General features: G+C 41.0%; 2 protein-coding genes across 2 annotated transcripts; one reads left to right on the top strand and one right to left on the bottom strand.

Annotated features, from left to right (window-relative positions):
* Positions 1-4,130: 4,130 nt before the first annotated feature.
* rd3 (retinal degeneration 3, GUCY2D regulator) lies at positions 4,131-8,266 on the top strand. Its single transcript, XM_015947448.3, has 3 exons — positions 4,131-4,271; positions 5,443-5,756; positions 7,759-8,266. Exons 2-3 carry the CDS (start codon positions 5,467-5,469, stop codon positions 8,114-8,116), a joined length of 648 nt encoding a protein of 215 aa, XP_015802934.1. The 5' UTR covers positions 4,131-4,271; positions 5,443-5,466; the 3' UTR covers positions 8,117-8,266.
* A 312-nt stretch (positions 8,267-8,578) lies between these two features.
* si:ch211-22i13.2 (pinin) lies at positions 8,579-13,631 on the bottom strand. Its single transcript, XM_015947449.3, has 7 exons — positions 13,469-13,631; positions 13,247-13,319; positions 12,475-12,648; positions 9,790-9,848; positions 9,621-9,707; positions 9,431-9,520; positions 8,579-9,338 (listed from the first exon to the last, which is right to left on the bottom strand). The coding sequence occupies exons 1-7, from the start codon at positions 13,469-13,471 to the stop codon at positions 9,288-9,290; spliced, it is 537 nt and encodes a 178-aa protein (XP_015802935.3). The 5' UTR covers positions 13,472-13,631; the 3' UTR covers positions 8,579-9,287.
* Between the last annotated feature and the right edge of the window lie 160 nt (positions 13,632-13,791).

Raw genomic sequence — 13,791 nt, 5'->3', positions numbered from 1 at the left:
TTTTTATTTTATTAATTAACTTTCAAAAAATTGTGTACACACTGTAAAAAAATAAATGTAACATCAATATTACAGAAAATTTAAATAACAAATTATCTCATCTCAGCATTAAAAGAAGAGACAGTGGTGATAATCCAGTGACCTCACAGAGTGACGCCTGTTGTCGTATTGTTGTTTACGCTGCTGTTATCAATAGGACTCTGCTGGTTCGCTGATATCTCACAAGTCCGACGTGCACGTCACTGATTAGGAGGCTTTTTCTGTCATAAACACACACACACCAGCTTTGATAACACTTAGATTTATTCACATGGAAACAAAAACTTGTAAAACAATGAGCAGCTGCTGCTGACATGTTTAGATCGGATGCTGCAGACAACATGGTGATAAGATGTCTAGTTGGAACTGATTACTTGCAGACTTTGTTTTACCAGTGATGCAGAAAACAAGTTTAATCCAGCTGCAGAAGTTCATGTTGGTCTTTTAAAATAGATAAAAACAAAACAAAGATCACACTTTTTTAGTTCTAATAAAGGCTTCATTGTCTTATTTTGGAACATTTGTTTTCATTTTTTGAAGATTAAACCGAAGTTCTCTTTTTATCACTGACTTCATGATAAACGAGTAACAAATATATTTCACTGAACTAATACGAAGCTTTCTTTATGCCGCAAATTCCCAGAAAAGCACCTTTAGTTTGGTCACATGTTCCAGGACAGAGAAACAAACAAACAAACAAACAAACAAACAAAGCCTCAAGGCTGCAGATCTGTTTGATAATCCACACAAACTCAGAGCATATGGCTGCAGGTTGGTGGGTGTTTGCTGGACGGGGAGGGGGTGTAAGGAGAAGTCTGACATGCGTCACGTAACAGAGCGAAGATGTCAGAACCATCAGACGCCTCCGCTGTGAGCGTAGCAGGGATGGAATCACTTTAGGAGATTACGACTGTCATGTGTTTGGATTACAGAGAGATTTTACCTGCCCATCTGTCACCTCCAGGCTGCGGCCGAGCCACTGTCGTTGTTTTGTTTGTGCATATTTACTTCTTCAGACCGATTACTAACATGACACAATGGCTGCGTTTAGACCAGCATCTGACTCATTTTCTTCTTCAAGCGCGGCCTCGTGTAAGATTACAAACGTGATTAAATAACTCAACACTTATAAAAGTTATATTTTTACCAAATTCAGGTCTGATCACAAGCGAGAGCTCTGATTGGCTAATGCACTATCATCAGACTCTGAGCTAGGCTACATATAAATCCTGTATTACTGTGGATTTAATGCATTTTACAGTTCATCCAGTTCCCTTCAGCCCAAACTGAAGGAGCACACAGACCCACCAGATACGGCCCGAGGACCACCACTTGATGAACACTGTTTTACAACAAATCCAAGTCGGAAAAATGTGTTGTTAAAATCAAACTTCCATGAAAGTTCACCCGAAGTTGTGCTAAAAGAGAGTGTTGAATCCCTAAACCTAAAAACGGCCTTGATTACTGTTTTTTCCTGTTGTTATGAATGAAGTTTGCATGAATATGAGTGGAGAGTTTAGGTGACTGTTCAGTAAACTGGTACAAAAACAGAAACTGTTGAACAACCTCTCCCTGAAGGGTCGATTGGATTTTTGAGGAGGTTTGATTTCTGTGTTTCTGTCTGACCTGCTTGTGAAAACATCAATGACTTGTGTCTTTGACCTTTTCTTCAGAAGACGCAGTCCGATGAAGGAGGTTATGGAAAGCCATTAGTGTTTTTATTTGATCCCTCTAAAACTAGTCAGTATAGAGCCCTCGGCCCAACTAGTTAAATTATAAGGCCCAAATTAGAAGCACAAGCTGCCTAATGAATATTTGTAGCCTAACTGCTCAACACCGGTTGACCAGCTGAAGTTTTGTAACTAAACTAGATAACTGGTATGCCTCAATGATTCATTTCATATTTTTGGGCTTTACTAGTGAACTAACTGGCCCACAGTAATGCGTGCAAGTTGACTAGTAAAATGTTGTCGCCTTGGTAGTTAACTAGTAAAACCAAAGTTGACTAGTGTTATAGTGGTCTAGGGAATGGTTTGGAGCTTGCTATTTAACTAGTCAAACCAAAGTCATATGTACTGGTTGGTTTTTTTAATAATTTAAGCTGCATTGTTAGTTAACGAGAACTAAAGTATGGTGTACTGGTTTACTAGTGAATAGTTTAGGCCCTGGACTAAAGTATGGTTTACTAGTAGACTGATAAATAGTTTAGGTTGTGCTATCTACCTAGTGATTAGTTTAGGTCCTGTTAGTTACCTTGTGGCTCATCTAGGCCCTGCTAGTTAACTAGTCGGAAAAAAGAATGGTGTACTAGCTGACTAGTGACTATTTTAGGCCCTGCTGGTTACATTGTGAACTGTTTAGGCCCTGGTACCTAACTAGTAAGGCTAAAGTATGGTTTACTAGTAGACTAATGAATAGTTTAGGTTGTGCTATTTACCTAGTGATTAGTTTAGGCCCTGCTAGTTAAATAGTAGGACAAAAGAATGGTGCATTAGCTGACTAGTGACTAGTTTAGGCCCTACTAGTTACATGGTATAACTAAAGGTGTACTAGTTGACTATTTGAATAATTTAAGCCATTTTAGTTAACTAGCAGGACCAAAATAATGTGTACCAGTTGACTAGTAAATAGTTTGGGCCTTGTTGGTTAACCAACAGGACCAGGAATCCTTTGTACTAGTTGATTAGTGAACAGTTTAGACCCTGCTAATTAGCTAGTAGTACCAATGTTAGGTGTATTAGCTGGTTGTTGAATAGTTTTAGGCTTTGATAGTAAACTAGTAGGACCACATTTAACTGTAGTTGTTAACTAGTAAACAGTTCGGACATTTTTAGTAGAATGTCCTACCTCTACTATTTTTAGTAGTTGATACACGAGGAGTAGCACATGACTTGCTGCAATTACGTACATAGCAAGGAAAAATACCATCAACTAGTTAAACTTAGTGTTTTAATAGTAAATTAGATTTTACACATTTGTGTTGATTAGTTAACATAAAAGGGTTTTGATGCTTTCTAGTTAAACTGTTTATTACTGCTATCTTCAAGTTTTACTCAGTGATTTACTAAGAATACGTTAACTAGTTATGGGTTTTGACCTGCTAGTACAGCCCTTTGACTGACTACTACGACTTCAGCTTTAACTAGCTGGTAAAAATTCCCACTACATGGTAAAAAGTTATTGCTAGTAATGTTTTTATTCAACTTGAGCAGCGTTTGATCCAACTACTGTGGTGTAATGTTGGATTTGTGGAGCAAAAGAAGATTGGATAAATACACAAATGGCTTGCCATACAAACTCATCCATCCACAGTAAAATCCTTTGATGTTTGTCTTAAAATGTTTTGGCACAGCGGCACAGGAAGATGTTAAATTTCCTCTAATGGTGTTGTGAAGTCACTCTTTGTTTGACTTCCAACAGAAAACTGAGGAGGAGGAGAAGGAGGAGGAATATGTGCAAAGAGAGAACGTGTCTGAGGTTGGTTCCTCCCACCTGCACACAGAAGAAACCAACAAACCTTGATTTCCACCTACACAATAAGTGCACGCTCAGCCTGAACTCGACTACCTGCATCTCAGAAAATTTCCTTTCCTCCTGTAATGAATTAAAACACATCCTGTAAAACTGATCACGCCTCATTATCTGAGGGAAGTTCATTCATTCACACGGTGGTGACCTCTCCTTGATGGACTCGTACCGCAGCATCCACTCCATCCATCTCTGCTGCTCAGCCCACTCTCTTCTCTCTCTCTCTCTCTCTCTCTCTCTCTCTCTCTCTCTCTCTCTCTCTCTCTCTCTCTCTCTCTCTCTCTCTCTCTCTCTCTGCCTCTTCGTCGCTCTCCAGCTCCCTTTCAGCTGATAGAGCTTATTGTGGGCAAATGGGCTTAGGAGCATCGCTATGGCAACGGCAAATCGTAAAAAGCTACATAAGCACTTCATCAGGGGCTGTGATCCAATGGCTCCCCTTGGAGATGATGCCCTCAACCTCCTGCAACAAGTAAAGTCAGGCCGCCGAGGCTCCCGGGGGGAGGAGGAGGAGGAGGAGGAAAACACTCTGAGAGGAGGAGACAGTTCTGAGAGGATGGGAGAGGCGAGAAGGAGAAGGAGACCATCTATCTTCTGTCACTTTTCAGTATCCAGCTGGGTTTCTGGTGTCTGAGGATTTTCATTCTGTTCCGCTGGGATTTTGTTTCCTTAGTGACGCTCGTGACAAAACCTAACTCTAAAATCAGGTAAGATAAGGAAGATTTTACACAGAAAGTCTGATCGCTAGTTTTCTGATTTTATAACTGAAGTAGGCAGCAACACTTCACAGACAGTCTTTTGAAAATTCAGTATTTTTTAAACAAAAACCCTAAATCAACCTACAAATATTGTAAAACGTGAGAATTTTCTATTCAAAATGATTTCTAAATTAAAAAACTACTTTCTGATGATTATTTGATGAATGTTTGCACAAATAAACGCAGATATAAACAAATGTCCTTGACATTTAATGCATTTTTGCACCAGAATAACTTCATTTAATCAAAAATTGGACTCACCATTTCCAATACTCACATTTTTGTCTAAGTAACATCTTACCAAAATCAATGCAAAATAAAAGGATTTCTCTCTTTTATCCTTAAAATCTTCTCAACGATGAGAAGCTTCACGTTTTGCTTCGTGAAGAAACCTTAATATTTAATTTAGAATTGAGCATAGATGTTGAGCTAAATGTCTGCTTTGATCTCGTCTCGTCGGCTCGGTCCCCGGGTCGGTCTGATCGGCTGGTGGATGCATGTGCGGCAGCAGGTGTTGCTCTAATCCCACACCGTCTCTCTGACTTTTCCTTGGAACGTTGTGGTTAATCTGACCCACAAGTCCCAGGACAGTTCAGCCGAGGGAAGCGTGGAGAGCAGCTGCGATGCTGCATGTCAACAGATTATTGCCAGATTAAAAGAGGGCACTGAAACCCACATTAAAGAAGACAGGATGGATGTTTGCATTTAATCTGTGCTTTAAAACTACATGACTGAATGCTCATGATCGCAGCCGGAAACTTTATTTTTGCAAAATATTTAAATCAAACACTAACAGAAGGAGCAAAAATTAACACAAAGAAAAAAAACCTGATTAAATACCAATCATACGCTCCAGGTTTATTTATTTGCGGTACTTTTATCACAAAAAGGCTTTTCAAACAAAAGCTTCAGAATTAAAACACCTGCAGAACAAAGAGCTGGTGGAAGATGAGATGAAGGAGTGTTTTGATGTTTGTGTGAAGGACTGATATAAAGCTTTAGCCTTCACCTGGTTGGTTATTTTGCGAATCCTGAAAAGGAAAAAGAAAATCAAGAATCCACACATAAATCCATCAGATTAAGCAGACGTGGCAGTAATTTAGTGTCCCTACTTCTGTAGTGAAGGGTGGAGGAGAACGAGGTCATGGCCTCCTGGTTCAGCTGGAATGAGCCTTATTATCGGAGCCCCCGCAAAGACCCGGCCGACGTGGTCACCGACACCCTGATGCTGGAGTTCAGCTGGCAGCTGAAGGAAACCGAACGACTGCAGAAGGAGAGGGAGAACGAGTACCGGCGCCTGAAGAGCGGAGTGGATTACAGCTGGCTGGCCAGCATGCCTCGCTCCTCCTTCAACATCAGCACCGGGGAGAGGCTCGCTCTGGAGGACCTCTGCGCCAAGGTGCCCCCATCCTGCTGCGGACTGGTCATCCTCAAGTAAGGAAAAATAACTCTGAAGCAAAACGTCCGTTTGTTTTTTCTGAAACAACACTGACTTAAAGGTGCATTATGTAGAAATGAAGTAAAATGACATCCTGTGGTTAAATGTGGTTACCGCAGTCACTTTAAACAACCCGAGCTTTTGCCAGCCGTCGTCAAATTACAATTGTCGGAGCTGCAGCGTTAGCTCGCAGGAAACAGGGCAACCCCACACTCACTGATGGTAAACAGTAGTTACATCCCTCCTTCTTTTATTTTGAAAGGCGAAAAACTGACCATCAGTCAGATGGATATGAAACATGTTTCAGTTTAACCTTCCTTCCAAAATGACTGAAACATTAGACTCTTCTGGGACTTTGCCTCTGTAAAAGTCTCACTAAATTCTCACATACTGCACCTTTAAGGACATCTCGCAATGCTGCTGCAAGAAAGTCCAGATGTTGTCTTGACATGTTTTCTTCCAGCAGAGAAAAGCTAGTTAACTGGACTGACTGAAAACAAGTAAAAATAAAGTTGGTTTCATGTGCGCACCAGATTTTCTTTTTAGCCAAAACAATGTCCACGGACTCAGATTACTATAGCGAACAGCTGAGGAGGAATCAGAATCAGAGAATCAGAGAGAATTTTATTGCCAGCGCTCCAGCGAACCAGAGCATAGGAACTTGACTCCACAGAACAGCCTGACCAAGATTACACACACACACACACACATATAGACAGGACAGATACAGGCAGACCACGAGAGCAGCCATAACGGCGAATAGGACTTCATTTATAAAAACATGTACGTCATTTTGGATCAAGAACCCCAAACTTGACTTTGACTAATATCAGCTGAAGTAAATAATGTGCACAAGACACTATCTGGTGCACACAACATACTACCTAGTCAACACAAATTTCGTGTGCACAACATACTCTCTGGTGTGCACAAGTCACTATCTGGTGCGCACGACTATCTGATTTGCATGAGTTACTATCCGGTGCACACAACATACTATATGGTGAGCACAAATTACTATTTCGTGTGCACAACACACTATCAGGTATGCACGAGTTGTGCACAAGTTACTATTTGGTGCACACGACTAACTGGTTTGCACGAGTTACTATCTGGTGTGCATGACCATCTATTGTGCACGACTTACTATCTGGTGTGCACAAGTTACTATTTGGTGCACACGGCTATTTGGTGTGCATGAGTTACTATCCGGTGCACACGACACACTATATGGTGAGCACAAATTACTATTTCGTGTGCACAACACACTATCAGGTATGCACAAACAGTATCTGATGATGAAGAGAAAACTACTTTTTTCACATGTCCCCTCAGACGCTCAGTTGAATTTAAAACTTTAAGCACATTAAGCTTCATCCTCCTCCACATGGACGAGCAGATATAGGAGCAAACCGATTAGCTGACACATCTCCATCCTTTAATCTGAGAGCAGAGCGGTTCTGAGTTCATCCGAACTCCAGTTCTTAGAAAGCTGCTGAAGCCTCAGGTGTCTCGTTAGACTTTGACAGAGATAATGCTACTGAAGCAGGAGATTCCACCTTTATTGGAGGGTTCAAACAAGAGAGTTTAACCTAAATCAAAGTTTTTCTTCTTTATTCTGCAAATCAAGTCTTTGGAAGATAAAAAGACAAAAAGCTACAAATTGAGAGGTCTGATTTGTCTTCGGACTGAACAAAAAGTTAAATATCAAAAGCCTGCATTTAGAGGTTTTAGTTGTTGGGAGTTTGACGAGTTTGTTTGTTGTGTAAGAAGACTTTAGGAGGCCTTGCATCCGTTATGATCAAGCTGTGTGGAAAACATCTGGATTGTTTAAAATTTCATATATTGCGTTTAGTTTTGATGAAACACCAACTCTTGATGAAATTCCAGGACATTGTAGTTTCAACCTTCAAGAGGCCAAATAAAGTCATTTTTTACTCTTTTAAAACTTTAGTTCTCTTTTTCAAATGTTTGCCTTTTCTGTGTTGCTTTGCTCAGATTTAGGGATGTTCTGCAGGCCAACGAGCCAGAGGTGCAGGACGTGTCCGGCCTCTTCCGATCCGTCCTCCTGGAGGCTCTGGAACAGCTGAAGGAGGAGAAGGAGGCGCAGCGGCTGTCCCGCCAGTGGAACAACAAACGCGCCATGAGTATGAATTTCAGGTCCCGGCTCAAGATCAACCCTTTTGGGAGCACGGTGGACCTCACCTCCGCCGTGGCCAACGGGACCGGGATGAGTGATCTGAAGACCGTGTCAGAGGACGTGGAAAAAGGGACGGCGAGGGAGGAGAGGCTGCAGAAGATGAGGAGCATGCCCGACTTCAAATACAATGGAACCGGCAGCAGTAAACTCACCTGATACGAAGCATTTAACAGACAATGGCAGGTCTAGACAGGTGGAGGGAGTAATAAAGTATTCTAGTACGTTCCACTAGGCCAAGGAAAGATTTGTCTTCAGCACCACTCAGCCGGCTTCACCTGTTGTGACAGGTTAAAGGCAGGCCTCTCTTAATCATCCGTACCTTGATTCAAGGTTTTCAGCACTTGAAACAGTTCTACATGTTGCCTGAGATTATCTTTTGCAATTATTTGTCGTCGTTTAGTAGAACAGATGCTTTAAGCTTTGAGGGTTGTTTGCTGTAACCAAATAGGAGCTATTCTTGTGATTAAAATGCTTTTTGTTCAAGAATTACATTTTTTAAATCTCAATTATCCAAAAAGAAATGGTATAAATGAATAAATGAATATTAATGGGACAGTTTCATATGAGTAACGCTTTGTTAAACTGAGTCTGAGAAGATTCAAGGTTAGAAGACCGAGGGATTTTTCTTCCAGCACTTTTTATTTGAATTTTTCTTTTGTCACACACTTGCACCATCGTCGTCGTCCATTTACAGACTCCAGCTGGAATGCACGCATATCTAGAAATAACAGGAATTAAACTTCCATGATCAAGGAAGAAATTTACTGAAATTTAAAATAAAACTATATCCATGAGGAACAAATACACACAGAAAAACTCTGATTAAAGTACAGACATTATGGCTCCTGAAGCTCGAGGTGACGATGAGAATGACATGGTCATTTTCCTAGAATAAAAGTGCAGATGTTCATGACTCAAACACGCAGCCAACATCTAAATAAAACCAAACTTTTAGGATCTAGAATCCAGATGAAAGACTTGGAGGGGAACACATTTCCACATGAAGCAACAAAAACCCTTAGATAATACTGCACATGTGGTTATCTGTCGAAACTGGTAGAGCAATTCTCTGAAGGGATGTTTCCACAATCTTCAAGTGTTTTCCTGTAATTCAAGCCATCAACAACAGGTAGTGTTTATAATTGTTAGTTTTACATAGAAATACACTCAAAAACTGCCGCAAGATCCTTTTAAACGTGTGGGAAATCTCCTCCGCTCTATCAAGCTCGCTGCTGCCCCCTGGTGGTAATTCAGGTGACCTGCGTCCATCAGCTCCCATCTGACAAAGGGAAGTTGTTTCCTGGGTTGGCGGCGTTTGGCGTTGGCGTCACAGAGTGGAGTTCAGGAAATCAAGCAGTTCTGCTCGATTTTTATCCCTCTGTTGAAAACAAGGAACATTGTGAGGAAAAACAAAACGAGGAAAAAAAACTTTATGGGAAAAAGTAAGAAGACTTGAAAATGTGAGATCACCTGCTTGTCTTTTTTGGACTTCTTTACTTTCATCTTTATCTTCTTCCCTGAAATCATACTGTACTTGCCTTTTTTTCTCTCCTTCAAATACTGAAAGACAAAATGTTTGAAGTATGACCGCATTTTAACGGGAATTAAAAAAACAAAAAACAAAAACAGGTTTATCATCAGCTTTAATAAAACTGCTTACCTTAGAAATCTGAACGGGTCCTGAGTTCTCTCCTTCTTTTGATCTCTTGTCTTTTTTACGCTTCGGTCTCTTTTCTCGCTTCGCTTTCTGTTGAACAAACCAGTCGTTTAAAAAAATACTTTCATAGGAAAGAGTTAACAGAGCGTGGTCAAGCAGAAAGTACATTTACTTTTTTGTACTTTTCCTTCTTCCTTTTCTTAGACGGCTTTCTGGATTTACTGCGAGAGTCTGAAAACAGCAACAACAAACAACTTTAATACAAATCTTTACCCTGGAAAAGGATATGAAAAACTCCGCAAGACTCCGGCGTTTAAAGGGACTTTACGGAGTTTTGAATTTTTATGCTCGCGATTGCCCCCTCAGGCCAAAAGCGTAACGGCAGCTTCAATAGTAGGCTCGTGCACGAGGCGCGCATGCTGTACGTGCACACTCCGTAACGAAAATAACAGCTGAGACAGTCCCGTGTGTGTGTGTGTGTGTGTGTGTGGCCCGGAGGACAGAGGACAGGAGAACACGCAGCTAATTAATTAAATAATTTGGTTCTGTACCTTTCTCTTCAGCACAGCCGACAAAGGTTTATGACGGGTCAGTCCTCCTGCATGCTCAGATCATTCCCTTCCCTTGCTTGAAAAATTGTTCCAAAATGAAAGTTGAACCCACATCTTTTTTATCTGTGAATTCAATGCCGTTCGGCGAGTCTCAAATAAAAATTTGGGCATCTTACTGTAAAAAAATATACCATTAATGTAAAAAAGAAACTCTAAAATGTTCATACCCAGAACTGAACCCAGGTCTTCTGCATGGGAGTCAGACATCTTACAAGGTGAGCTACACACCAGTAACATTCACAGTATCTTTAACGTTTATATCCTTGATGACACCTGAAACAACGTCAAACCAAAGAACGGTTCGAAGCAAAAATGGCTATTTTGTTGCTAATTTGCAGGAAATATCTAGAAGAAAGTAGCTAAGGGTCCTCAGAAATGTAGCTAGGTTCATCACTAGGCGTTAGGAACAGCGACAAAGTGGCACTCCCTCCCTCTCTGCTGCTAAAGCCACGGATAGCAAATGCTACGGGCTATGCCTGAGCGTGAATGCGCATGAAGCAGCCTGCTTGACCCGAGCATCTCTCTTTTTCTGTGATTTTACAGAAAAACAGGCAATCACAGTAAAAATGCCAGGGCTCATTCTACAGGACCAGGACATTGCAGGAGAATGTATGAAGAAGACATTTATTATTTCTATACACGTTTTGGCTGTCAAACTTCCATAATGTCCCTTTAAAGAGCAAATAAATCAGAGGTTTTTGTTTCTAAAACCAGACTACGAGAACAACGACACACTTTTATTCATAATGGTGTGTTTAAAGCAGGGGTCGGCAACCTGTTCCCATCAAAGAGCCATTATTACCCGTTTCCCACAGTAAAGAATACACTGGGAGCCACAGCAGCCGCGGCGTTGTGGGCGGGGCCTACCCTCAGACATCTGAGAGCTGCTTTAACCAATCACAACAGGTGACAGCAGCCGGTACCGGTCGCTCGTGTACATCAAAGTTATCTTTCATAAGACGATAATTAATAAAACGATTTATATAAAGTGGATCCAGAAGCTGTAGCCCGTCTCTGCCTACAATATTTTGATATTTTTCACCCTGTTGGTGGTTTTACTGAGCAGGTGCCACTTTTATCACACGTTTCTTTTTAAAACATGTTTAGACTGTTCAGAATACAAATCCAGGCTCTGTCACGTTTGATTGTTGTAATTAAACTTTGTAGGTGGGGAAGGTCAGAAAAGGATCCGATCATTTTGTTTTTCCCTCATTTACAGCGACGGAGATAACGGCGCAGTGCGCCTGTCTCTGGTGTTAATCAAGTTTAATTTTATCTCTTTGTAACAATTTTCACAAGAAAACAGAACAGTTAAAAGCAGGGCTTGTGTTGACTGGATAGTTCCCATGTTTGACCGTTTACTTTGACGGAGAAAGAATAAAAAGAATTACCCCGACGCATGCAGACGAACTGACACTTTACTCTACGCACATCGCAGATGTAGCTAAATCACTCAAGAAAAGATTCCCATTTGAACATCTGAGCTGGACACTGCTCAGCGCAGCTCACGGTCAGCGCATACATATGGTGCACAGCGAGCTGAAGTTGTGGAGATTGGCTTGGAGCGCGTCGCAGAACCAGAGCGCATGCGGGAAGGTTCCTACCACTGAAGCGAGCGTTTTCCAAACCCGGTCTCTCAGAGAGACTTGTCACTTAGAAAATGTTCCCTGATTATGAAACTTTGGCTGAATAGCGCTTGTTCCTGTCTCCAATGTGGCGACACATCCAGGAGCCGTCTGAGGAGAATCCGAGAATCTCACATCCTCTTCAGCTCAGAAGCGCCGATATGATTACGCACAAGTGTGACCCGTCAACCCGGTCACACAGTAAGACCGGGTTGGAACTGTTCAGGTTTACGCAGACAATCTTTACATTTAGAATTGGCATTCAGATGTAAAATTTATGCAGTAAAATATAAAGCATTTTATTTAAATATCCAGTCATTATTTTACAAGCACAGAGAGCCGCATCAGATGGATGGAAGAGCCGCATGCGGCTCCAGAGCCGCGGGTTGCCAACCCCCGGTTTAAAGCATCAATGACCTAATCCTGTAATGAATCTCAAAGGATTAATAGTGCAGTATAGTGCTGGGTATTGCAGCAAACGACGGGCCACTCTGGTCCAAAGGGAAAAATCGATCTTAGGCCTAATGAATCGATCTGACAAAACTGATATGAAATCTATTCCAAATCGGTTGCCCAGCCCTAGGGCAGGATATCTTGGCTACTCTTTGATGGTACACTTACCACTACTGCTTGAGCTACTCCGGCTGCTGCTAGATGACTGTGATGAACCCGAAGAGGAGGAGGAGGACAATGAAGATGAAGAGGAGGAGGAAGACCGTGATTGTGAAGACGACGAACTGGAAGATGATGAGGAAGATCTACTACGACTTCGCTTCCGCTTCCTTTTCTCTCGTTCTAATGAAAAACAGACATTAACAAAAGAAAAAGCAGATTCAGACTCATTCAGATTTTTCTCTTCACAGTTATGTTTAGGGCTGCACGAGTTTAGAAAAACCTGCGATATGCGATAACAGTGATTAATATTACTTGCAATAAATAAAAACTTAACTCAGGAACAAAAATAATCAAAAACAAATAAATAAAAAAATTACAAAAAATATAAAAACAGAGAAAAGCAAGTGATGTGAGGAAAGGGAAAACAAAATGAACAAGAAAAGGCAATCATTGGATCCCGGGAAAAGCAGAAAGATATTAATTTACATAAATTATTAAAATTAGTTCTTAATTAGTTTCCATTATATCTGTTTATTAGTAATGCGTGTCTAATTTGAATTAAAGATGGTTGGGGTCACAAAGACAGCTGTTGTTTTTATGGGGTAGATGCTGAAATACGTGGGAAGGTATTCCATCCATTGTTTATTTCCTACTATATAATCTTGCAGTTGGGTGAAGCCGATAAGCATATATGTAGTGACTGTGCATTTATAAATGACCAGAACAAAAGCATTTTAATCCCCTAGAAAGCAAAACAACACAATGAAAGCTACCTCACCTCTGCTCCTTGACTTCCTCCTCTCTTCTGTTCTGGACGTGGAGCTGGACACCCTGCATTCTGTTTTTGTTGACTAGAAAACATAACGAGATTTTTAAAGGCTATTTTACATCAAACAGGTTTTCATTTAAGCCCGTTCTCTAAATAACATCAAAGCTACATTATCCAACTAAACGCTAACGCTAAAACACAGGTCGGTGACAGTTTTTGTTCTGTACTCACCATAATAACGAGTAAAAACTGGCACAAAACACGTATTCACTCCCACCGCATCCACTGGATGAAGTTAAAACGTGTATAAATATTGTTTTGCTGTTATATTTGGTCAATTTGCGCTAAATGGCAATCCTGGACATTGTCTAGACCATAATGCACCGCGGCTAGCTCGTTCAAAACAAATGGTGCTAATTTTGCCACAGCGCCCCTGTCGGCATGAACAGGAATAACAGGCGCTTCTACATAGATGGGTTAATATTTTGACCACGTGATGACGCTGTTGGAGATACATTATTAGTGAAAGAGTCTAAAACGGATTTGCAACCTGA

Source organism: Nothobranchius furzeri, chromosome 2, assembly GCF_043380555.1.
Source record: "Nothobranchius furzeri strain GRZ-AD chromosome 2, NfurGRZ-RIMD1, whole genome shotgun sequence".
NCBI classification, from domain to species: domain Eukaryota; kingdom Metazoa; phylum Chordata; class Actinopteri; order Cyprinodontiformes; family Nothobranchiidae; genus Nothobranchius; species Nothobranchius furzeri.
The sequence above is the reverse complement of the archived record's forward strand: the minus strand, read 5'-3'. Positions and strand labels throughout refer to the sequence as shown.

Coding starts and splice junctions, on each gene's coding strand:
- rd3 (XM_015947448.3), top strand. CDS start 5,467: ATGGCCTCCTGGTTCAGCTGGAATGAGCCTTATTATCGGAGCCCCCGC. Junction 5,757..7,758: donor TGCGGACTGGTCATCCTCAA/GTAAGGAAAAAT, acceptor TGCTTTGCTCAG/ATTTAGGGATGTTCTGCAGG.
- si:ch211-22i13.2 (XM_015947449.3), bottom strand. Junction 9,521..9,620: donor GACCCGTTCAGATTTCTAAG/GTAAGCAGTTTT, acceptor TTTGTCTTTCAG/TATTTGAAGGAGAGAAAAAA. Junction 9,339..9,430: donor AGTCCAAAAAAGACAAGCAG/GTGATCTCACAT, acceptor TGTTTTCAACAG/AGGGATAAAAATCGAGCAGA.